Below are 25,032 nucleotides of genomic sequence, written 5' to 3' on the forward strand. Positions count from 1 at the left end.
TTCAACCTTTAGAAACCTCCTAAGTAGCTTTTTCTCCCACATGGGTATCCAGCCCCTTGCAGCTCCCCAGAGCTGCTTCTGTTAGTTTTGTCAGCATACCCTGAATTATCTTCAGTAACCTAGCCTGTTCTTTTATAAGTCCCCATAATCATATTTATTCTGTCCTATCGACCTCTCCCTACCAGTGGCTTTGGCTAGGTATCTCTTATGTTAAAAACTGTCATGCAACTCTCATTTTACTTTGAGATATCATAACGCTTTTCCTTCTTTTCTGCTACTGGTAGTGGCTAAGAGCACAGATTCTGCAGCCAGACTCCCTGTGTTCAATCCCAGCTCCACCACTTACTAGCTAGTGACCTTGGGCAAGTGACTTAATCTCTATGCATCAGTTTCCTCACCTATTTAATGGGGATAACAATAGTATCTACCTCCAAAGGGTTGTTGTGAGAATTGGATGAATATGTGTAAAACCCATAGATCAGTACTGGATACCTACGTAGCACTTACTGCATAAGTGTTCGTTAGTGCTCTTATTCCTTGAAAACATAAACATAGTTAATTCCCAACATTTACATTTGATCATAGCTGTCTTGCAAGTCTCTTCAGAGTGCTTTGCCACACTCCCTTCCCATCTTTCACCCAGCTCCCTGCAAGTCACAGCCACCACTCCAGTGACTTTATTGCCTTTTCAGTAAAAGCAGTTTCAAAAATGTGCTAAATATGTCTATGGTAAGACTGATCAAATGCTATCCACAAAAAGTTTCAGGAAGTAGGTAAGGTTTGTGCTGCAGAGAACATCTCTGATTTGGAAAAGGTAAGGGGTAATTTACAGGAGATAAGCCCTCATTAGGGGAATGGGCCTTACCTGTAGCATAGAGATCTGCATTTTATAATATCGGTTGGAGGGATCAGGAGCTGAGATGATGAGGAGTCGCTGTTTCTCATAGAATTGATCCAGGAGACCAGCAGCTGAGTTGACATTGACGTTAATCTTCATAGCTAGGGCAGAAGCAGGTGACCAGTCAGAGTACGGCTTCTCCTCCATCCCAGCTTAGGTAACCTAACATCTTGAGGTGTTCCAGTCTTTCAGGTTACCTCTCTCTGGCTGTTTCTCCTGTCCCTTGGGGGAAATCCTAAAAGAACACTTGGAGATTTTAAACCCTTCTTCTTGGGGTAGGAGTAGTCTATGGGGGAATGTTAGTCTTTAAATTAGACACATCCCAGAACCCCCCATTCCCACATCATATACATTGTTACTGGACCCCTGTGCCATGAGGAAGATCCTCCAAAGTTCCCCAGATCACCACATCCACTTGCCCCTGTTTCACTCACGAGTACAGATTGGTGGTGAACCTGACCACTGGCGGCTGGATTGACAGACCCGGGAGGGTGTCCCCTGGCGATCATAACCGCCATCACAGTGGTATTCACAGGTGGCACCATAGTTGTCCCCTGCTGAGGTGCAGGTGAGGTAGCCGTGCTGCGGAGGTTTCAGAGTTGGGCAGCGTCTCACTGTCAGGGAGGAGCTCAAGTTAGAAGTTACGGTGTTCCTTATAAGAAAGAAAGGCTAAGAGGGTGCCCATGCTGGGCTTTCTAGACCAGAAGACTTAGGATGATCAGAAAAATGGCCTTTCTATATTTCCAGTGGCTGGAGATGGAGCTGGAATTTTCCTTTCTTAAGGAATTAAATCTGAAATGCAGACAAAGGTTTGTAAAGTCTGGAAACCCAGGTGAATATACATGTTGTCATCAAAAGACTGACAATCTTTAAAAGAAAATATTATCTGTTTCCAGACTTTATGGACATGCTGTGTAAAGATGACTACCTTGCAGAATTCCTCTTAATAGCAGAAATAAGTTGGAGGAATCTTAAATGTTCATTGGTAGGAGAAGGGTTTAGCAAATTATGATATATTCTTAGAGTAGAATATTATGCTGTCATTAAAAATATTTCTGAAGAATTTTAAAATAACATGAGACAATTACTTTGTTAATGAAAAGTGAAAAGGATGATTTATGATTGGATATACAGTATAATTGCAACTATATATTTTTTAAAGTATGTATAGAAAAAAGACTGGAAGGAAAATACCAAAAAGCTAATAGCAGTTGCCTCTGGATGATGGGGTAATACATTTTTCCCCTTTATATATTTCCTTATTTATCAAATGTTCAACAATAAGCATGAATTATCTTTATAATGAGAAAAGCAAAACAAAACAATACAACACAAAGCAAAGAGGAAGAATCAGGTAGCCAACACCACCAATTTTAGCAGAGGTGAATGATAGAATGAAGGCAGATTACATGTGATCATTTTGAAGTCTAAGAAGAGAAATGGATAAAGAATATCCTTGTGAATTTTATCTGGATTTAGGATAACGAGAGTCTTGTTGATGAGAGTCTTGTTGGAGAGTCAAGGTTTCAGAAACATGTGTATGCACATGTAATGTTGGCTTCCTAAATAAGCCTGTTTGGTGAACTTGTTTTTCTCCCTCCCCAGTATAAATGAGGTGTGTCTCTTCCAGGCATAGAGAGGAGAGACATGGGGTGGGTCAGGGTAGAGCAGGATTAATGAACAATATGGAAACTAAAGAATTCTTTCTGACCTTGTACTTTCACAATGAACTTGCAGCTGGCCCGGTTGTAGGCTCGGTCATAGGCAGTGTAACGAATCACGTGCTCCCCTTCAGGAAAGTGAGAGCCAGGCTCAGGGCCCCGAAGTGTCACCCTGCATGGGACAGGGTGAAAGAAACACTGAGGAAAGAAACCCTTAGAATTGAAGTCTGAGGCACATCCCCACCGTCACCTTAGCCTGTGCAGTTTCAGTGTGACCAGCCTGAATGACTGAGAGAAGCCGAGGGAAGGCATAAGCGGCATCCATTATTCAGGCTCACCTGGTGATGGTACCATCAGCAGAATCTTTCACCAATGGCGGGTCCCAGTATACTCGAGCAGTCAATTTCTCTGGCTCTGCCATCTTCTCACGTGAGTGGGGACAGCGGATCTTGGGGGGATCTATGTCTGCCAAGGTGAAAAATCAAGTGCTGACTCGTGGGCCCCCTGCTTTCCCTGGAGGGAATCCATTGAAGCAGTGCCACACACCACACACCACACGCTGGGTAGGTAAAAAGTTCAAGGTGCTCAAGGAAACTGGGGAAGGAAGCCCAACTCCAGGGGAGAAGATCATTTTGTTCAGCAAATACCCAGGGTGCTACCCTCGTAGCTAAGAGGAATGCCTTCTGTGGTGAGAATTCCACATCTCTTGTCGATATAATGCTGAGGTGGCTCTTTGCACCAGGACAACTGGGAGCAACCAGCATTTACCTACACATACAGGCTCGCCTCCACTCCATCTCCCATCTTCCATGCAGATTCGGCTGCGATCACCTTCCAGGTGGTAGCCACTGGAACAGCTATAGTCACAGCGAGAGTCAAGAAGCACTCCATTTGTGCAGGTGTAAGTGCCACTAGTGATGAATGGCAGTGCGTGGCATCTCATCTCTAAGAGAAAACCAAGTGGCAAGCTCAGTGGCTTGTGCAACTATGTGGAGGTGATGTCTGGGCATCTAGCACAGGGAGAAACGTATCAGAGAGAGCAGAAAATACAAAAACCCTACCTGAACTGCCCTTACATTTTTGTGCGTAACTGCCTTTTCCCCTAATTGTCTTTGTATTTTCGTAAAGTATAGCAGCACCCTTGGGCAGAGGGGTGTCAAAAAAGTAAATTACTTGTCCAACCATATAGACTTCAAAATCAGACCTAACATTGTACATTGCCAAAATCCATAGAATATGCAACAAGAGTGGGCCTTAATGTAAACTATGGAATTCAGGTGACAATGATATATTAATGTATGCTCATTCAACTGTAAAAAGTGTAACACTCTGGTGGGAGATGTTGACAACAGGGGAAGCTGTACATGTGTGGGTGCAGGGGATAAATGGGAAATATCTATATCTTTCATTCAATTTTGCTGTGAACTTAAAACTTCTCTAAACAAATAGAATCTATTTTAGAGGGGGAAGTAAAACAACTTATCAAGATTAAAAAAAATCAGACCTGAGTTTGCATCCCAGTTCCACTTCTTACTAGCTCTGTAACTTTAAGAAGTTGCCTCATCTCTTTGAGTCTCAGTGTTTTCTTCAGTGAAATGTGGATACCTCATAGGATTGTTGTATAAATTAAAAGAGACAATGCATATATCCTCTGGGCTCATTTAGGGCCTTAGCAACTGAGAATTTTTGTCTCTTATTCCTCAAATGCTAGATGCCCTTGAGCACGTTCAAAGCTGCTTTTCTCCTCCAGGCAATACTCATATAATTTTGGGGCTCCCTTAGGCACTGCTCAGCTGAGGCTCACTTACATGCCAACTTGGGCTGACTGGGCAAGAATACAAGTCAGAGCAGTGCCTGGAGGGCCAGGTGTGGTATTTGGTAAAAGAGGAATCCATGTGCCTTGGACACCACATGTGGCAGAGGTGGAGCCTGTCACCATGGATTAATTGTGAGCCTATGCTTGCTAAAGTCTTGTTGGAGATACCTGATACTTGAGAGACCATATATTCCTTTAGGTTGTCTAACTTCTAATCCTGACTAAGTTCAATTGTTGAAGCTTTGAATAAAGATCTGTATTAGCTATATTCATTCTGTTTCTTGGCAAACCAGACTTAAAGATTATTGCATTTTCTGTTTTCCAGTGTCCCTTTGTAAAGACCTATGCAAAAATGACCTTCTTGAAATCAGGGCGAAGACAAAAGATTTGTCTCTTCAGATGAATGTGTTTGCTTAGTATCATATGACAGGAAATATGATAGATCCAAAGCATTTGCCCTTTTGTCTCTTATGAGGAAAGTCAAAGCCAGATTCAATGCTCAAATGTAGTAATTGACTCATTGTAGGCACCTGGAAATATGTATGTCACCATTTTTTTTTTTTTTTTTTTTTTTTTTTTTAAGATGGGAGTCTCGCTCTGCCGCCCAGGCTGGAGTGCAGTGGCGCGATCTCGGCTGGCTGCAAGCTCCGCCTCCCGGGTTCACGCCATTCTCCTGCCTCAGCCTCCCGAGTAGCCGGGACCACAGGCGCCTGCCACTACGCCCGGCCAATTTTTTTGTATTTTTAGTAGAGACAGGGTTTCACTGTGTTAGCCAGGATGGTCTCGATCTCCTGACCTCGTGATCCGCCCACCTCGGCCTCCCAAAGTGCTGGGACTACAGGCGTGAGCCACCGCGCCCGGCCACCATTCTTTTAATTGATTTTATGTTCACTTGTACTTTACAGCTCTGTATTTTTCAATTGTATCAGACCGATTCAAATTCCTGTTGAAAATGATGGGATCTAAGTCCTGAAACAATTTAATTCCAGTCACCGAGAGGGGTGTGGTGACTGCCTGCTTTCTGGCTATCAAACTTCTCTTCTCCTCTACAGCATCTTCTCTGACTAGCCCCATTTCTATATGAATGCTCAGCACTTCTGCATCCAGTTACATGACATTCATGTGCACACATTTGTGTTTCTATCCCATTCATCTATAAGCAGCCTGGGAGTATTTGAAGAATTGAGTAATACAGGAAGTGACCAATACAGGGCTGTGCATACATGGGTGTCCTACAAATGGTGTTCTGCCATGACATATGGACAGGAAAAGCTCAGCTGCTGAAAGGCTGTGGAACTTGAGTAAGAGGTAGAGATTTGGAAGCTGAAGGGGGAAATGATTTGGAATGTGTATATATCAGCATTTTCACATTCTAGACTTAGGGATTTTTCTTCTGACTTTCAGAAGAAAATGAAGAATAGCAGATGTTTCATAGCTTCACTGCCAAGGTCTTCTAAGGCTATAGGCCAGGAAGTACAGCAGTTGACCACAAGTGGAAAAGAGTCTAAGACCACACGTCCTTAGGAGCTCCAGAAGAAGATCTAGGTCCACATCAGACCTCAGGCCCAAGCCTTCGCTCTGGCTGTGCACTCCTGGGCTCCCCGAGTCAGAAGAGATGGTTGCTCCTTAAATGCTCATATTGCTTGGACAGTAACCCGAGAAACTGAACTCGAATGTTAGGATGGGGAAAGGCCCTGCTGGGGGGCTTGTGGAATATTCTCAATTTGCACTTGAGAGAAGGGCATATTAGTAACACCTCCAGGCATATACCCTCAGCAGCTGGCTGGCTGGCTTCTCTCGAATACATGCATCAGCATATGCACACACACAACTTACGCCTGCAGTAGGCAGTTCCAGACCAGCGACGGCTTGGCAGGCATTGCACCGACCTTCTTCCAATCAGTCGAAAGCCCCGGTCACAGGAGAGCTCACAACGTGTGCCCAGGCTGCTGTGATAATTTCCTCCCCTCGGTGAGTAGCATGTGGCTTCTCCATCCTGGATATTTAATGTATAACACCATCGGGGGACTGTAGCAATAGAAGAAAGACAAGCTAGAAGTACAGTAATCAAGACAGTGTGGTGTTGGTGAAAAGACAGACAAATAGGTCAATGAAAAAAAATAGCCCAGAAGTAAACCCACATAGGTGTGTTGAAATTATTTTTGACAAAAGTGCAAAAACAATTCAGTGGAAGAAAGCCTTCAGACAAATGGTGCTGGAGCACTTGTACTTCCATATGCAAAAAAAACCCCACCTCAACCTAAGTCTCACACCTTATACAAAAATTAACTCAAACGGGATCATGGACTTGAAAAAACAGGAGAAAGTCACCGGGATTTAGGGCTAAGCAAAGTGGTCTTAGGTATGATACCAACAGCACAAATAATAAAAGAAAAATTAAATTTTTTTTTTTTTTTTTTTTTTTTTTTTTTGAGACGGAGTCTCGCTCTCTGGAGTGCAGTGGTGCAATCTCGGCTCACTGCAAACTCCACCTCCCGCGTTCACCCCATTCTCCTGCGTCAGCCTCCCGAGCATCTGTGACTATAGGCGCCCGCCACTATGCCCGGCTAATTTTTTGTATTTTAGTAGAGATGGGGTTCACCGTGTTAGCCAGGATGGTCTCGATCTCCTGACCTCGTGATCTGCCCGCCTCGGCCTCCCAAAGTGCTGGGATTACAGGCGTGAGCCACTGTGCCCGGCCAGAAAAATTAGATTTTAATAAATTAATGAATTAATAAATTGGACCTTGTCAAAATTAAAAATTGCTCTGCGAAAAGACAAAGCCATAAAAAGGGACTAGTATTTAAAATATAGAAAGAACTCTCAAAACATTGAAAAAGCAAACAGTCCAGTTAGAATATGGACAAAAGATATAAACACACATGGCACTGAAGAGGATATACCGATGGCAAATAAGCACATAAAAAGATGTTCAGTATCATTAATCATTTGGGAAATGCAAATTAAAATCATAATGAAATACCACCTATATATCCATCAGGGAGGGTATCCTTTAAAAAAAAAACGGGTAATACCAAGTGTTTGTGAAGATGGAGAGAAACTGGAATTCTCATACATGTCTGGTGGAAATGCAGAAATACAGCCACTTTGGAAAATATTTTGGCTATTTCTTATAAAGGTAACACGATACCTTCTTATAAAGAAAGGTACACTTACCATATGACTCTGTAATACCACTTAAAGGTATTTATGCCAGTGAAATAAAAACCTGTGTCCACACAAAATCCTGTACATGAGAGTTAAAAGTAGCTCTATTCATAATTGCCAAAAGCTGGAAACAACTCAAATCTCAATTTTTTTTTTTTTTTTCAAGACAGAGTCTCCCTCTGTCGCCTGCAGTGGTGCAATCTCGGCTCACGGCAACCTCCGCCTCCCGGGTTCAAGCTTGATTCTCCTGCCTCAGCCTCCCCAGTAGCTGGGACTACAGGCGTGCGCCACCACGCCCAGCTAATTTTTGTATTTAATTTTTGTATTTTTAGTAGAGATGGGGATTCACCTTGTTGGCTAGAATGGTCTCGATCTCTTGACTTCTTAATCTGCTCGCCTTGGCCTCCCAAAGTGCTGGGATCACAGGCATGAGCCACCGCACCCGGCCTCAAATGTCTTTCTACGGGTGAATGGCTGAACTAACTGGTGTATTCATACAAAAGAATGAAGTGCTGATACATGATGCAACAACATCAATCAATCTCAAATGTATTTTGGGAAGTGAAAGAAGCCAGACTCAAAAAACTACATACTGTAGAATTCCATTTATATAACAAAAATATAGGGACATAGGCAAAAATACAGTGACAGAGTACAGATCAGTGTTTGCCAGAGATTAGGGGTAGAGGTAGGGAATAACATCAGAGGGGAAGCGCTGGGCAAGAGTTTGAAGTGATGGAACTGTCTCATACTGTGGTGGGAGTTATGTGACCCTATGCATTTGTCAAAACTCACAGAACTGTACACCAAAAAGAGTGAGTTTTTCTGTGTGTATGTTTAACATAAAAATTTAAAGGATAATACAAAAATGTAAACTAGAGAGAGGAAGGGAATGTGACATCAAAGAAGGCTTCTTTGGAATGAAAGTCTAATCCCAGTTCAGTACTGAGCACAAAAGGTTATAGGGCTGTTAAATCATAAAGGCATCATAAAGATGCCTCACAGGCTATACAAAATAACTGACTCTTTAGTGGGTTCAGAGTTTAAAGGGGCATATAAAAACAAGCAGAGAGCCACCTGCCCAAGGATGCACACACACAGCATGGCATGGGTCTGTTAGCCTAGGGTTGGGAAGGCTAAAGCCCCATATGAGTTGATTCAGTTCCCACATCCTAAGGGACATTCAGTTCCCACATCCTAAGGGACAAAAAAAAGGGGGGAGCTTTGAAAAAAAAAGTAGATGAGACACCAAAGGAACAAAGAAAAGCTAGAGCCTCTTTCTGAGTGCAACTGGAGAATGAAGACAGATGACAGTGAGAAATCTTTTCTTCAGTAAACACTACTCTTGGGGCTACCAGCATTACTTTTGAGCCTGTGGCAGTGACACATGGCTGCCATCTGGAGACACCATCTCCAAATTACAGAAAGTCTTTTAAGCACTACAGTTGCAGAGCTGTTGATTATAAGGCCACAACACATATCACAAAGATCTTACTTGGCAGGCTGGGACCTCAACAATCGCTCCCATTCTATATCTCTCCCACAGTCTGTCAAGGAAAATACACATCAGATTGGAATGGGTAGAATAAGTAAGAACGGTAAAGGGAAATATAAAGGTCAGGCTAAATGCTGAGACAGTAGAAGAGGCCCCAACTATTGTAAATAAGTTCAAATTTTCTGACCCAGAAAAAATCCTGGCATAAAGACAAAAACGTTGAAAGGCTGGAGAGGAGCAAACACAATCTCAGTTTTCAAATAAGGAAGAAGTCTCTGGGAGCTATAGCCTAGTGACACTGACAGCACTGATAGCATAGTGTTCTAGAATATTTAAACGTAAGGCGTATGCGTTACACAGAGAAGTAGTGATCTCCAGGAACCCTCTGGAACAAGTAATTCCAGATTGACCTAATTTCCTGTTTGGGCAGGGTCACCAGACTGGTAGAGCAGGGGAAATAGTGGATACACTATGTGGAAGTAAGTGAGGCATGTGACAATGCTTTTCATGTCATTGATGTGGATGAGATGAAATACAGGAGAGGTGACAATACGGTTAAAATTTCATAAGTGGCTGAGCAACTGTACCCAAAGAATGCCCATGGGAAGCTGATCGAGGATGTGGTTAAAAGAAATCAAGAAGGCAATTCCATTTACAATAGCTACAAAGAAATCTAGAAATAAACTTAATCAAAGAAGTGAAAACCTATACACTGAAAATTATAAAACATTGATGAAAGAAATTAAAGAGGACACAAAAAATAGATATCCCGTGTTCATGGATCAGAAGAATTAATATTGTTAAAATGACCATATTGCTCAAAGCAATTTACAGATTCAATGCAATTTCTATCAAAATACCAACATCATTTTTCACAGAAATAGAAAAAGCAATCCTAAAATTCATATGGAACTAAAAAAGAGCCAGAATAGCCAAAGCAATCTTGAGCAAAAAAAAAAAAAAAAGCTAGAGGCATCACATTACCTGACGTCAAAATATATTGTAAGGCTATAGTAACCAAAACAACACGGTATTGGTATAAAAATAGATATATAGATCAATGGAACAGAATAGGAAACCCAGAAATAAATTCATTTATTTATAGCCAACTGATCTTTGACAAGGCCATCAAGAACATACACTGGGGAAAGGACATTCTCTTCAATAAATGCTGCTTAGAAAACTAGATAACCTTTTACAGAATAATGAAATTGGACCCCCATCTCTCATATCCAAAAATTTACTCAAGATGGAGTAAAAACTTAAATGTAAGACCCAGAAGTACAAAATTACTAGAAGAAAACATAGGGAAAACTCCTCAGGATATTGGTCTAGGCAACAATTTTATGGTTAAGACCTCAAAAGCACAGGAAACAGAAACAAAAATAGACCAAGAGGACTATATTAAACTAAAAGGCTCCTGCACAGCAAAACAACAACAACAAACAACCGAGTGAAGAGACAACCTCTTGAATGGGAGAAAATATTTGCAAACTACTTATCCATCAGGGGACTAATAATGTCCAGTATATACAAGGAACTCGAACAACTCAACAGTAGAAAAACAAATAATTCCACTAAAAAAATTGGGCAAATGACACGAGTAGATATTTCTCAAAAGAGGACACACAAATGGCCAACAGATATATGAAAAAATGCTCAACATCACTAATCATCAGGGAGATGCAAATCAAAAGCACACAATGAGATATCATCTCAACCCAGTTAAAATGGCTATTATTAAAAAGTCCAGGTGCAGTGGCTCATGCCTGTAATCCCAGGACTCTGGGAGGCCTATGCAGGTGGATCACTTGAGGTCAGGAGTTTGAGACCAGCCTGGCCAACATGGTGAAATCCCGTCTCTACTAAAAATAAAAAAATTAGCCGGGCATGGTGGTGGGCGCATGTAATCCCAGCAACTCGGGAGGCTGCGGCAGAAGAATTGCTTGAACCCAGGAGGTGGAGGTTGCAGTGAGCCAAGATCATGCCATTGCACTCCATCCTGGGGGACTGAGTGAGACTCTGTCTTTAAAAAAAAAAAAAAGACATAAATAACAGATGCTGGCCAGGATGCAGAGAAAAGGGAACCACACATTGTTTTTGAGAATGTAAATTAATATAATCACTAAGGAAAAGAGTATGGAAATTTCTTAAAAAATCAAAACTAGCTGGGCGTGGTGGCTCACACCTGTAATCCCAGCACTTTGGGAGACCAAGGCAGGTGGATCACCTGAGGTCAGGAGTTCGAGACCAGCCTGGCCAACATGGTGAAACTGTTTCTACTAAAAATACAGAAATTAGCTGGGCGTGGTGGCAGGTGCCTGTAATCCCAGCTACTGGGGAGGCTGAGGCAGGAGAATCGCTTGAACCCGGGAGGCAGAGGTTGCAGTGAGCCAAGATCACACCACTGCACTCCAACCTAGGCAACAAGAGTGAGACTCCATCGAAAGAAAGAAAGAAAGAAAGAGAGAAAGAGAGAGAGAAAGAGAGAGAGAAGGAAGGGAGGGAACTAGCACTACCATATGATTCAGCAGTCCCACTACTGGGTACCTATTTAAAGGAAAAGAAATCAATATATCAAAGGGATCTGCATTCATGTGTTTATCACAGCACTATTCACAATAGCAAAGATATGGAATCAACCTAAGTATCCATCAGTGGACTAATGGATAAAGAAAATGTGCTACATACACATAATAGAATAGTATTTGGCCATAATAAAGAATGAAATCCTATCATTTGCAGCAACATGGATGGAACTGGAAGTCATTATGTTAAGCAAAATAAGCCAGGCACAGAAAAACAAATACTGCATGTTCTCACTTAATTGTAGGTGCTAAAAAAGTTAATCTCATGAACATAGAGAATAGAATGATAGATACCAGAGAATGGGAGGGGTAACTAGGTGGCAGGGAGGATGAAGAGAGGTTTGTTGTGGATACAAATCTACAGTTAGAAGAAATAAATTCTAACGTTTGATAGCAGAATAGGGTGACTGTACTTAGCAACAATGTTTTGTATATTTCAAATTAAGTAGAAGAGAGGACTTGATAACAACACATAAAAATAGTAAATACTGAAGGTGATGGATACCGCAAATACCCTGACTTGATTACTCCACAGTCTATGCACATGACACTCAACATGTGCCCCATAAATATGTTAAGTATTATGTATCGATAAAAGAAAAAAGAATGTGGTTAAATACTGTATTGCAGGCTGGGCGTAGTGGCTCATCCCTGTAATCCCAGCACTGTGGGAGGCCGAAGCAGGCGGATCACCTGAGGTCAGGAGTTCGAGACTAGCCTGGCCAACATGGTGAAACCCTGTCTAGTAAAAATACAAAATTAGCCACGTGTGGTGGTGTGTGCCTGTAATCCCAGCTACTTGGGAGGCTGAGGCAGGAGAATTGCTTGAACCTGGGAGGCAGAGGTTGAAGTGAGCCAAGATCACGCCATTGCACTCCAGCCTGGGCAACAAGACCAAAACTTTGTCTTAAAAAAAACAAAAACAAAAACAAAAAAAAACAAAAACAAAAAAACAAACAAAAAAACTCCCTTGCCCCACCTAAAAAAAACCCAAAAATACTGTATGGCAAAATTGTCTGGTGGGAAATGTGTAAGTCTTTATTGTGTATCTCCTGTGTTCTAGGCACCATGCTACATGTTTTCCTTTTCACATATATCATCTCATACAGTTCTCCCAACAGCCCTGTAAGGTATGTAGGTGTCTTTCCCTCTTTCGCAGATGAGGAAGTAAATTGCCCAGGATCCCTAAGCAAGTAGTGGGTAGAGCTGAAATTTGAACCCAAGCTTTGTCTGCTCCAAACCCCATATCCTATGTAACCGCAGTGTCTGCCACTGCAGATATAAAATAGGCTACTACTTTGAAGTAAACACTGACCTTGTTGAATAGATAATATATCCACATGACTCAAAACCTCAAAAGTATAAAAGGTTACAAAGTACAATGTCTTCCCCCAACCTCTGCTCCCATGCCCACCCTGACTTAGTCCCCTCCCAAAGAACTACTTTTAATATTTCTTTGTGCAAATAAAGCAAATGTTGGCATAGCTTCTTATTTTTCCTTCCTTTTTAATACATAGGGTAGCATATTATGTCCACTCTTCCCTCCATTGCTTGTTTGGTAAACTTAACAGTTGTATTTAGAGATCTTTCCATATCACTACATAGTAAGCATGCAATTTATTTAAATGAAATAACATTTATAAAATACATAGCAGTGACTGGCACATAATAGGTGTTTGTCCAGAGTCCAAGAGCTGGAAGGGGGAGAAGCTGAGATTTGAACTCAGGCCCATTTTCTCTGCTTTCTGTAGCTATTCATCTGTCTATCTCTTTTTAAGGTGTATGCAGAAAATAAAGTGCTGACAACAGTTTTGAAAGGGCCTTCTCTGTTATCTTCTATTATCTTCAGATAACCCAGGCAGTGTGACTAGCTTGCTCACAGATGAGGCAAGCTGCAAGGAAAGCAACAGCCCAACTGACTCCAAGCTAGGAGTCAGGATAAGGGAATGACAGAAAGTGCAGGATGAGTGAAGATGATAGCAAATGACATGCCAATTTGCTTTGAAATAATGATCTGGTTGTTCTGGGTTTTTTCCCAGTCTTCTTTTCTAGAACAATGAGTTATATTTTTGATGAAAGAGGTGGATTAAGCGTGGCTCTAAAGTCAGACAGATCTGAGTTTAAATTCTCTGTGACTCTCTGAATCTAAAATTTCCCTGAGCTTAGTTTCCTGGTTGGTAAAATGGGGGATAATAAACCATACCATAGGGCTGGTTGTGAGAACTAAACGAAATTTCATGTGTAAAATATTCAACCCTGTGAATGTTTTTCCCTAAGTCAGTGTCTGGGTTTGAGCCAGTGTCCCATCTTTCCTGAAGCAGCAACATGCTGTGGTTCCCAGCATTCATTTGGAGCACGTGACTGAGACACACGACTGCCATCTGGAGACACCATCTCCAAATTACGGAAAGTTCTTTAGCACTACAGTTGCAGAGCTATTGATTATCAGGTCACAAAGACTTTACATAGGAGGCTGGGGCCTCAGGTTGTACTTTTCCTGGACACTCCCTCCCCCTCATCATTGCTAACTTCACTCAATTCATTTTATGCCAAGACTAAGTCCTAAAAGGAGCTTTGAGACACTAGACCTCCAAACCAAAGGCCCTTATGCAGCTTATATTTCTCCAAAGGGCTTTATGCTCATTTAAGAAGAACCAATGAAGAAGGTTAATGTTAATAATAGGGCTGCAGACTCTGTGAAAGTACCTTCTGCATCTGTTGCTTTTTACTAGCCACCTCTCCAAACTATAGTCTCCCATAATCTGGCTTCTGCTCCCAGGATGCTAGTGGTCAGCATCTACTTTTAACCATGGCTGTGTGAGAGTAACACACATGACTCCTTAAATATAGTTAAATACAGTTGAAAACAGTTAAATACACAAGTACAGTTAAAAACAGTTAAATACAGGAATACAGTTAAAAACAGTTAAATACACAAGTACAGTTAAAAACAGTTAAATACAGGAATACAGTTAAAAACAGTTAAATACAGTTAAAAACAGTTAAATACAGTTAAAAACAGTTAAATACACAAATACAGTTAAATACAGTTAAATACAGAAATATAGTTAAATACAGTTAAATACAGAACTATTTTCTTGAGGGTAATGAAAAGTAAACCAAAGAGGCAGTGCATAATGAAGGCCAAATAAGTGTGTCTAGACAGTAAACATTTATTTCAGAAGAGGTACCTAATAAGTACTCAATAAATATTCAATGAACGAATAAATGGGCAAGGGAAAGCTCAGTGTGGGCTAAAGCAGTTGGGAACACAGTACTGAACACAGCCTGACCAAAGTGCAGATTTCGTGTGGGGAGAACAGGTAGGAAGTTGTTAGTCTGGGAAGCTAGGCCGAGGCCAGATTCTGATTTAAAAAGATCATTGTGGGTCACTAGGTTTGGGGGAGGGGGAAACATGAGTCAGATAATCCAGTTAGAGGCAACTGTATTATCCATGTGTGAGGTCAAAGTTTTATTCCCATGGATTAATAAAGAAATGACAGGTCTTTGTGACTGACTGGCAGGAAGTGGCAACTGTATTATCCATGTGTGAGGTCAAAGTTTTATTCCCATGGATTAATAAAGAAATGACAGGTCTTTGTGACTGACTGGCAGGAAGTGATGAGGAAAAGGGGGCTGTTAAAGTGACAGGACCTATTAGAGGTGACACTGAGGTATTCTGAAGTCTGAGTAACTAAGAGAATGATGGTAGTGTTATCAGAAGTAGGAAGGTCAGTAGGTGGAACCCTTTTCAGGAGAGAGGAAATATTTTTGTTTTAGACATCTCCAAATGGAAGTGTGTATCAGCGGTTGGAGATGTAGTCCATCAGCTCAGGAGACAGGTCAGGGTTGACCCAAGTTCAAATCCTAGTCTCATTCTCTCTATTGTCACCACCAGAGAGTCCATCTCCTTACCCAGTTTCAGCTCTGACCAGAATTGTGAAATGCCATGGAGCCCAAGGAAGGGGGATTAAGAAGAAAGGAAGGTGCTCACTGCTGCTAGAGAGACTGAGAGACACGCTCAAGAAAGGGTCATGGAAATTGGTTCTCTCATGGGAGAAAACTTTTTTCTTCAAGAGATGTCATTTCAGGTTGTAGATTTGTGAGTGGGTGAGAAACAGACTGTAGAGAGTTTAGGAGTTAGTGGGTGCTGAGAGAGAGAGGGAGTGGGTGTGGACCATTTGGCAGTGAGAAGAACATGAGTAGAAGGTAGCTACGAAGGAGCTCAGAGGAGCTCAAAGCTCTGATAATTTCTCAGTTGAAACTGTTTTTCTTAAAGGTCACTGTTTACCTCCTTGCCAAATAAAATCTTTTCTCTACCCTCAATTAGATTTCTTTGCAATATTTGACACAATTTATCTCTTACCCCTTCCTTTCCTTAAAACTCTCTTCTCCTGTGGCTTCTGTAATATGACAGGTACTGCCCAGATATCTTCCTACATGACTGGCCACTAATTCTCTTTTTTTTCCCCTTGCTGGTTCCTCTTCTCCTACTCATGTCTACAGATGTCTCCTAAAGCTCTGACCCTGGCCTTCTGCTCCCTCAGACAACCCATCTATCTAAGCTGATGACTCACACAACTTCATCTTTCCGCTTCCAGCTGCCTGTAGGGCATCTTTACCAAACCAGTTTTCTTTTTTAACATTGTCTTTCTGAGAGGGGTCCTACAATTCTTCCAGGTGTACAGACTGAGTGCTTTCAGACATCAGTTTGTTTCTTAGCCTCTTGGTACATCACATCTGTACTAAGTCTTGTCGTCTCTTTCTTTGAAACATTTATGGGGTTCATCTGTACCTTCCATTTCTTTGCCACCACCCTCAGTCATCTCTAGCCAACATTACTGTAGCTGGTTCCTGGAGAGTCTCCCTGACTCAGGCCTAACCACTGAACCCCTATTTCTGCATAGAATAATCAGGTTAATGTTCTAAAATGACAATTTATTGTGTCATGCCCCTGTGCAAAAACATGTGATGGGCTCCCTGTAGATCCTAGTACAACAGCTAAACTCTTCTGCCTGGCTTGCAAAGCAAAGAAACAAAGAATCAGAAATGGAAGGGATATCAGATACCACCTGGCCTAACTTCCCTTTTAATGCAGGAATTACTTACTGTGCAGCATTCATCACAGATAGTTTTCCTGCCTCTCATTAGTATTGTCCCTAGATCACGGAGTCTTTCCTAATTTGGTCTCACTCTTTATATTTAACTTTTTTTTTTTTTTTTTTTTTTTTGAGACAGAGCCTTGCTTTGTCGCCCAGGCTGGAGAGCAGTGGTGCCATCTCAGCTCTCGGCTCACTGCAACCTCCACCTCCCGGGTTCAAGCGATTCTCCCGCCTCAATCACCGGAGTAGCTGGGATTATAGGCACGTGCCACCATGCCTGGCTAATTTTTTGTAGTTTTGTTAGAGATGAGGTTTCACCATATTGACCAGGCTGGTCTCAAACTCCTGACCTCGAGTGATCCACCTGTCTCGGCCTCCCAAAGTGCTGGGTTTACAGGCATGAGCCACTGCACCTGACCTATATTTAACTTTCTTTGATACTACTCCCTCCACCTTCCATCTCCTCCAATCAGGCCGGTTTCTTCTTAGCTCCCTCCTCTACCAGGTTTGTTCTTACTTCCACATTTTTAGCCATCTGCTTTTCTGGGTGCTCTCCCCTCCCCTTTCTAGTTCTTAAAATCCCACCTATCATTCTAAGCTTAGCCTAAATGTCATCTTTCGTGACCGCTTTCCTGACTTCTTTTTCTTAAATCCTACTGCATTTACTGCTATCACATAGCTTCACACTTACTTGCCCTACATGTGCTAATTTTATACACCCCCATCACCCCCAACAGAATGTCAGCTACATGATGGGGACAAAACCCTATCTGAGACCTTGTATCACCCACAGGCTTACCTTGCACAGGATTAGGCATTGAGTAACTAGTCGATACTTAATGATTAATAATATATGGAGAACCTTCAGGCTGGAGAGGTGAGGTCACACAGTAAGTCAGTAACCCAAGTTCATGACGAGAAATCACAGCCCCTGATTCCCTGTGCTGCAGTTTGGGCACATGTGAGCCAAGCCTGATGGGGATGCTTCAGGGAAGGGCCTAGGTCTGAGACCAGAAAAGAGCTTTTCTGGGCTTGAGAAGCAGGGTAGATTACCTCGGTAGTCCAGGGCAGGAGCCCGTGGGACCTCCTCTGCATATACTTCATTGTAGCTTTCATCTGGATAGTAGCCAGAACCTAGAATAAGGAAGACAATATCAAGATGGTGTCTTGATTTCTCACTCAAGTCCTTCCCAACCTTCCCCCTCTCGTCCAACTTTGTCACTTCCTTAGGACATGGCATTCCATAGGTGGGGAGCCAGGTGGATATTTAGTGGGGGAAATCCTGTGTTGTAAGGCAGCAGAACTATTGTGGATGAATCTCAGCACCTCAGTTGCATAGAGTGCAGGCTCATGGTTGTGGGGCCAGTTACTGCGAGCACTAGAAGACTCCATCTAAAAGAAAAAAATTGAACCTGACCATACATCAATCCTGTCAATCTGGACTATAAATGACCCATTTCCTTGAAGCAACACATGAGTCTTGGTAAGACACTGGGGACTAAGCTCTGAGAATGGACTGTGGTCCCAGATAGGAGGAAAAAACAGAACCTGTGTCTTCCCCCTAGTGACAGTCCTGCTCACAGTCCTCAAAGAGAAACAGTTACTCAGGTTTCCACTAGCCCACAGGGCACGGGCCTTTTTGTCATTGGATTACCATTGCTGGGGGTGGCGTGCCAAGGCCAAGAGGGGTGACTTAAAAGGCAAGAGGAAATGAAAGCAGTTTTGTGAGCACTTTGCCCTGGTTTGGAGAACAGAGACGGCAGAGTCCTTCGGATAAATTTTCTGTTTCTCTAATCACAAGGAACTTTAACGGAACTGCCGAGCTAGGGAACATTCCTAATCTATCTCCATCCAGTTAAGTGGCCCAGTCCCTAGTGGAGGCAGGTCTGCGGCTGTCTGGGAGACTAAACAGTGTGTTCCACCAGACGGCAGGAAATCGGTCATGAATACGAACTAATTGGAAAACAACTTGGTCCTTTCCGGAGCAAAGTTTCCGGAAGCCTTCCTTCCAGCCTCCCTGAGCCCTAACGCACGCACAAGAATAGCGTAGCCAGCTGTGTTGGAGTCAAGAGACAATTCCGTTATTTCCAGGAGAGGGTGTGCTTCCAGGACAGGGCTGGGTTTTAGTGCTGGAGCCCTTTGGCCTGTGTAAACACTCAGGCCACAAGCTCGCCTCCTCCTCTTGGGAAGAGGCACAGGGCCCCCTGCACTAAAGGGCGGAGCAGAGGGCGAGATGATGAAGCTCCTCTATTCCCCACAAGCCCAGACTAGGGGTGGGGGAGGTGAGGTATTGGGAAACCAGTCCAATTTAGTGAACAAGGGAATGAATCAATTGAAAGTTTGCCTTATGAAATCATGTCCTCGTTGGTTTGCCCTCATTCCAAAGGAAAGAGTTCATTTTTTCTTTTTCCCCTCTTTCTTTTTTTCTGTTTTCCCATTTCAGTTCTTCTGGCTTCTGTTTATTTCTTCTCAGGCCTCATCTCCCCTGCTCTCTTTTCTCCCATAACGGGAGGTTTCATTGGTGGGCGCGGGGGAGGAGGGGGGGTCATGGAATTCTCATCAGCGGTTTCAGTTTGGTATTAGCCTCAAAGCCTTATAGGTCTTGTAAACAGGAGGCCAGATGTGTGTGATTCCCTAAAGTATTAGGTCTCCCTGCTCCGGTTACAGAGTCCAGCTTTTGAAGAAATGCTCAGCAGAGAGCAAAGGACTGTTTACCAGAAGAGAAAACAGGAGTGTCAAAGCCCTGTGGCTTGATAATGGTAACAACAACAAGAAGACATGACAATGGCTGCTAACATCTCTCAGCTCACATTCTGTGTTAAGCACATGACATATGTTAGCTCATTATGTCACCATAACATGTCAGCAGGGTAGGTATTACTAATGTGCTCCAATATAAAGCCGAAGAAACGGGCTTGAGGAACCAAGGGGGTTGTCCAAGGTCTCCCAGTTATTAAGTAGCAGAGTAGGCATTCCAGCCCAGGTCTGCTTGACCCCCTAGATACCAAACTCAGACACTCCACTGAAGCTGGTGATTAGGGGAGAGCTTTTGACGATGTCCAACTGGGGTAAAAGTCCAAAATCTCTTTTGCAATCCAGCTTTTTTACTGTGTGTGTGGGATCGAAGGCCACCAAGCATTTTACATCATTCCAGATTTACAGGGGATGTAGGAAAACTGTGGGGGAAGACTCAATAAGATAATTACAGTCTCCATCAGGGTGCGGAAGTACGCTTTGTGTGGAGAAAGTTCAGACCACCTTGCCACTTTACACCTTTCCATTTTCCCATTTCCCCTCTTTGCCTATCTTTGAGTATTTTTTTCTTTTTTGCAAATGGTGGAATTCTTAGATGGGTATAAGAATGAAATTAAAGGGGAACACTCCCTACATTATTCTGTCTGCTTGTCCCTCTTTAGCCCTGGGGGAAGGACTTGGGGAGCATTCATCAGTTCCTTTAGATCAATCAGTGCTTGGTTACTGTGTGGTCTGTTACTGGGCTCCTCCAACCTCCATAGTACAGTCAGGCCCTCTAAGCACTGCCCTTCACAAAAGTATAGTTAGACATGTAATTGATAGTTAAAAGACTATTTCAAGATTCATATTAATCCTTGGTTTATGATGACAAATACAGTCTGACTTTCTGGGCTGCACAGATATGCCAGCACACACTTTTAACCCATTCTTTGCTTTATTTATATTCTTAACTTTTCCCAACCACTGCTGATTATTCCTGGACCCTTTTTCTGATTAGCCCTGAATCCACATTTGGCTGCTTTTCTGTGCTATGCTCATTTGAAGACAAGGCTGTAGAAGTAAACAAAACAGTCCTGGATGCATAAAGAGTGCTCAATAAATATTTGTTGAAGGAATGAATGAACAAATGCATGAAGGCAAGCCCAACAGCTGAGCTAGCAGTGTAGGGGAAATGTCTCTTATCATGTGGTCTCCTAAGGATAGAAGAGGGAAGGATGAGTGGGATTGCAGGGCTGGCGGAGGCCTCACCAATCTGAGTTCCTCAGGAGTGGTGACTCGTGATTCATGTGGAAGTAGGGAGTTCCATCTTTTCAAATAGCCCTTTGAGAACCTCAACTGAATCTAACTTTTAAAAAACTGCTCTGTGCTCACGACTTCAACAGCTCAGGCTTCTGTTTTGGGAAAGGCAAAGACCTTTGCATGCCATGAGGTTTCATACAGGTGTTCAGAACTGGGCTTCGAGCCATGTAATCTCCACTGCTTTAGTCCTGTGGTCTTTGGCTGGATTTTGGTCTCTGTAAATGAACTGAAGCTAGGGGAGGTTGGGGAGGACAGTCACATATTTATCTCCTGGAGACTTGGGGCACCTTTAACCCCAAACAGGATATGCTCTGCCAAGGGCTTGACTTGAATTTTTTCATCTCAATGTCAGTCCTTGTGCTTCACCCCCTACAAAGCCAGGTTAAGCCAAAAAGGGGAAGAAGTTTGCATATTTGTTTGAAAACTTGATGCAGCTGTTCCAGACAAACAGACCTACTGCCAAAGGCCTCCACCAGGAGCTAAGGGCATGTGGAAAATTTTAGCTGCAATGACTGTGGCTGTGATGGGAGCAGTTTGTTATTTACTCATCTCTGGATATTTTCCTAACCCCATTGGTTGGGCCTGTCTCCTTCCCCCACTCCTCCCTACTGGCCCCTGTGAGGGCAGACACTGCAGGCCACAGAATATTCTTAGCACTTGGAATGCCAGCTGGGCCCCATATAAAACCTCTGTATGCCACTTCATTATCCTGCCCTCATCCCTTCCCTCTCCCCTTTCCCTCTTCTCACTGAGTTTGTTCTCTGGCTCTCTGGGTGAAGAATGAAATGTTCAGGAATCCAGAAAACTCCATCCCTTCTGAAGTAAAGAACAAATGAAAAGAAACTGGGAAATTCCTGATTAAAAGGATGTGATCTGTATTACCACTAACAGCTTTGGCATAAAAGGGCTATAAAAATCTCATTTTATAAATAAGGTCAGGGAGGGAGGGAGGGAGGGAAGAAGTCTGATGGATTCTTGTTTCCCTTGAATAGATTGCCTGCTCCCTTATTTTTCCCAAATGAGATTTGTGGTCTAAGTCCATTTTTGTGGTCTTGACAAGGGTATTTGACTCATAAAAGGATTAATATTAATAAAGATTTGACTCATAAAGGATTTCATATTAGAAAATGGTTTTCAGGAAGCTAAGTACACAAGCAGGTGAGACAATGGCCTCAAAGGTGATGTCCAACCTTCTCATGTTTGTACTAGTGTGGCCTATTTCAAATAGCTCTTGTTAGACTGCCTTAAAAGCCTCCTTTGGTAGTCTGTTGCAATGTTTAACCATCTTTATTGTCCTTTAATACTTCTCTGTATAGAAAATAAGTGTCTCTTTTTGTAGTCTAACTCTTTCTTCTCCAAGTCTTGGTCTAGGACTTATCCTTCTGGGAAATAACAGACAACAGCTCCTAGAACTTACCTGCATACCATGTTGGTGTCACTGCTGGAGTCAGGAAGAACAGCAGAGAGAGAGCTCCTCTTTGAGTTAGTTGACTGGCCATCCTTGAAAGGGAGGATTATGGAGACAAGAAAAGATGTATGTATGGCCTGAAGTACCAGGGTAAAGAAAAGTGACTTTCAGAAGTCAGCCATCAATTAACTTCCAAAAGTGGGGAAGCAGAAATATGGGATCTGTGAGGAAGAAGAGAGATTTTATAATTAATGAATGCTTTTTATATTATCTCCCTCATAAGAATCTTTCATGTTATAGAATGACAAGACTCTGTTTGTTATTTGTGGTCCCTTTTCCTCCCAGGAGGAGGAGGACGTAAAACAACCAATCTTCAACTGACCCTGGTGGGATCAGCTGCAAATGCTCCATGGTCCAAGTTATAGAGAGGGACACTGAAGTACTGAGACTAGGAAAAGGCCAACATAAAATTACATGGAACCAGTAGGGAACCTGGTGACCTAAAAGCTACCATTAGGTTTCATTCATTCAACTAACATTTCCTAGCCACTAATCTGGGAAAGTGTTAGCATATGTGGTCTAAGAATTTGAACACTGACATTACACAGGTCTGGATGTGAATCCAATTCTGTCACCTGTTAGCTATGGGGTCTTGGACAAATTTTTTAACTTCTCTGAGCCTCGGTTTCCTCATCTATAAAATCGGAATAATAATACTCTCTACCTCATGAATTGATTATTGCCTGTCATATAGGGAAGTAATTTATATATTAGACAATATTATTACCAATTTTGTATTGGACAGGACTGAATGTTTCCCTTCTTTAGTCTCCCAGGCAGTAACTATACTCTGGCTCTGTTCTTAGCTTTGGGTTTTAAGGCTTAGTGGTTTGGTAGTGGCTTCTGGCTTTCAAGTCCAGCCTAACCCTCTAGTTTTACCTTGCTGGGCCAGCAGGAAGTCAGCGAGGTAGAGGAGGACCTGCTGAGGTACATGAGGAGAGGGTGAACAAGCTCCAATTGCCCTCTCACTTCCTGCCCTGTCCTCACCCTAATGGGATGAGAGTTTTGTGGTTCCCAGTAGGCAAATACTTTGTAAATGACAGTATTAAAATTTGCTGCCCATTGGTATAAATTGGCCACTGGGCATTTCAGCAAGCACCCATTCACTCACATGCTTTCAATGAAATGCCATGCTCAGGGGAGGAGTCAGTCCTAGAAATAGAGAAACAAAAAGGTGGTAGATTCTGGCCAGAGTTCCTAAGGGACATGCAAAGCCCAAGAAAGGGAAAAATTTATTTTCTAATTCATTGCTACTTGGTTTCAGACTTTGTCTAGAAAGTGACAGGGAGGCAGGATGGAGAAAAAGAGTAAACGAAGGAGAAAAGGGAAGTAGAAAGATGTGGGATGGAAGGAAAGAAAATCTGACAGAGCTGAAGGAAAGAGATGGATAAACACAGAAAGAGGCAACAAAAGGAGGAGAAAGAGGAGATTAAAGAGAGATCTGGGAAAACAAACAGTTAGATAACTAATCACCAACCCCTCTCCCACATCTAGCCTCCATCTAGTTCCTTTGTTCTGGAGCAGAGGCATTCCTTTTTCAGACCCAATACTCTGAACCTGTGACCTCTTACGTGTCCAGCTTCTCCCCAATCTCAGGCTTAATACTTGACTCACTAGAGTCAACCATCCCATCCCTCTGCTGTGGGCCAAGAAGTTGCTGGGAACATGTGTTTGCAGTCAGGTCACAGCATAAATGAAAAGCAGCATATGATCCAGCTTCATAAAATAACTTCTCCCCCGACCTCCACCCCCAGCCATGTTGCCCAAGTTCTGGATCTCCTTATCCCCTTCACAATTGTGCATTGGGGTAGTGGAGTGTGGAGGGATTAGTTGCAGATCTTACCTGTTTTATGGTATTTTGTGCCCTTTTTCTCTCTCCTCTTTCTCCTTCCTCTCTGCTCCTCTCATCAATTGGAAAAAACCTTCTACTTCAACATTCCTAGAACGAGTGGCTCCTGGTCTGTCCCGACCTCCGGGATTCTGTTAACACTGCCCAGATGTTACGACGTCCGCATCTGCCAAAAGTTTCCTTAAAGCTATATTATCCCCGAAGCTATAGTTATTCCTCTCTCAGAGAAGGGTTTTAGAAAGATGGGGGAGAAGGAACACAGGGATTAGAGGAACTCAGTCTGTCTGCTGCAGAAGAGGGGGAAGTGTGAATGGCACTGGCTCCAAGCCTGTGAGTATAGTGATGACTAACACAGAGGCTGGCTTAAGCGGCCTCCAGAGATGTGTTGCACTGAAGAACACTTCTTTTTATGACTCAGCATGACATAAGAATTGAATGAAAAGGAATTTCACAAACACAAACACCAAAGAGAGGGGAAGACTGTAGCTGATTTTGACATTCCCTAAGATTTCTCCTGTAATTCCTTAGGCTCCCAACTCTGAATTATCTTGCAATCTATATGGTATCAGGTCAGATACACTTTGAAACCCTCATGCCAGTGACCTAACTTCTCTGGACTTCAGTTTCTGTTAAGATTATATTGTTTACAAAAAAACCCCATGTACTTCTTGCCTGAAGAATCAAGACTGATTTCCCTTACTAAGAATGGAAGGAAAGCATGCCTGGAGAGGCTTTAGTGGGAGGCTGTTTGAGCAAATCTAGCTGCATCCCAGTGGTCTCTGATGGAGGGTTACATTTCACTCAGCAAGATTTTTTCATTTTAGTATCTGATAATAAGACTGTTCTGCCATAGCACACACCAGCTACTTACAATCTCCCTCCCCTCACAGTTGACATTTCCATCTCTTGGAAAATCAGTGGTTATAGAAGGAAG

General features: G+C 42.6%; 1 protein-coding gene across 1 annotated transcript in view; it reads right to left on the reverse strand.

The window, feature by feature from the left end:
• The window catches only part of SRPX2 (sushi-repeat containing protein, X-linked 2), a 27,392-nt gene extending 2,954 nt beyond the window's left edge, over positions 1-24,438 (reverse strand). Inside the window, exons 1-9 of the mRNA XM_011964812.1 lie at positions 24,093-24,438; positions 22,199-22,410; positions 17,782-17,862; positions 6,212-6,403; positions 3,328-3,504; positions 2,898-3,024; positions 2,610-2,731; positions 1,333-1,512; positions 866-999 (exon numbers count right to left, since the gene is read on the reverse strand). Coding sequence (XP_011820202.1) covers positions 866-999; positions 1,333-1,512; positions 2,610-2,731; positions 2,898-3,024; positions 3,328-3,504; positions 6,212-6,403; positions 17,782-17,862; positions 22,199-22,280 — 1,095 coding nt within the window. The 5' untranslated portion in view covers positions 22,281-22,410; positions 24,093-24,438. The remainder of the gene's footprint in view (positions 1-865; positions 1,000-1,332; positions 1,513-2,609; positions 2,732-2,897; positions 3,025-3,327; positions 3,505-6,211; positions 6,404-17,781; positions 17,863-22,198; positions 22,411-24,092) is intronic.
• Between the last annotated feature and the right edge of the window lie 594 nt (positions 24,439-25,032).

The sequence above is a fragment of the Mandrillus leucophaeus genome, unplaced genomic scaffold (assembly GCF_000951045.1).
Source record: "Mandrillus leucophaeus isolate KB7577 unplaced genomic scaffold, Mleu.le_1.0 Scaffold706, whole genome shotgun sequence".
NCBI classification, from domain to species: Eukaryota; Metazoa; Chordata; class Mammalia; order Primates; family Cercopithecidae; genus Mandrillus; species Mandrillus leucophaeus.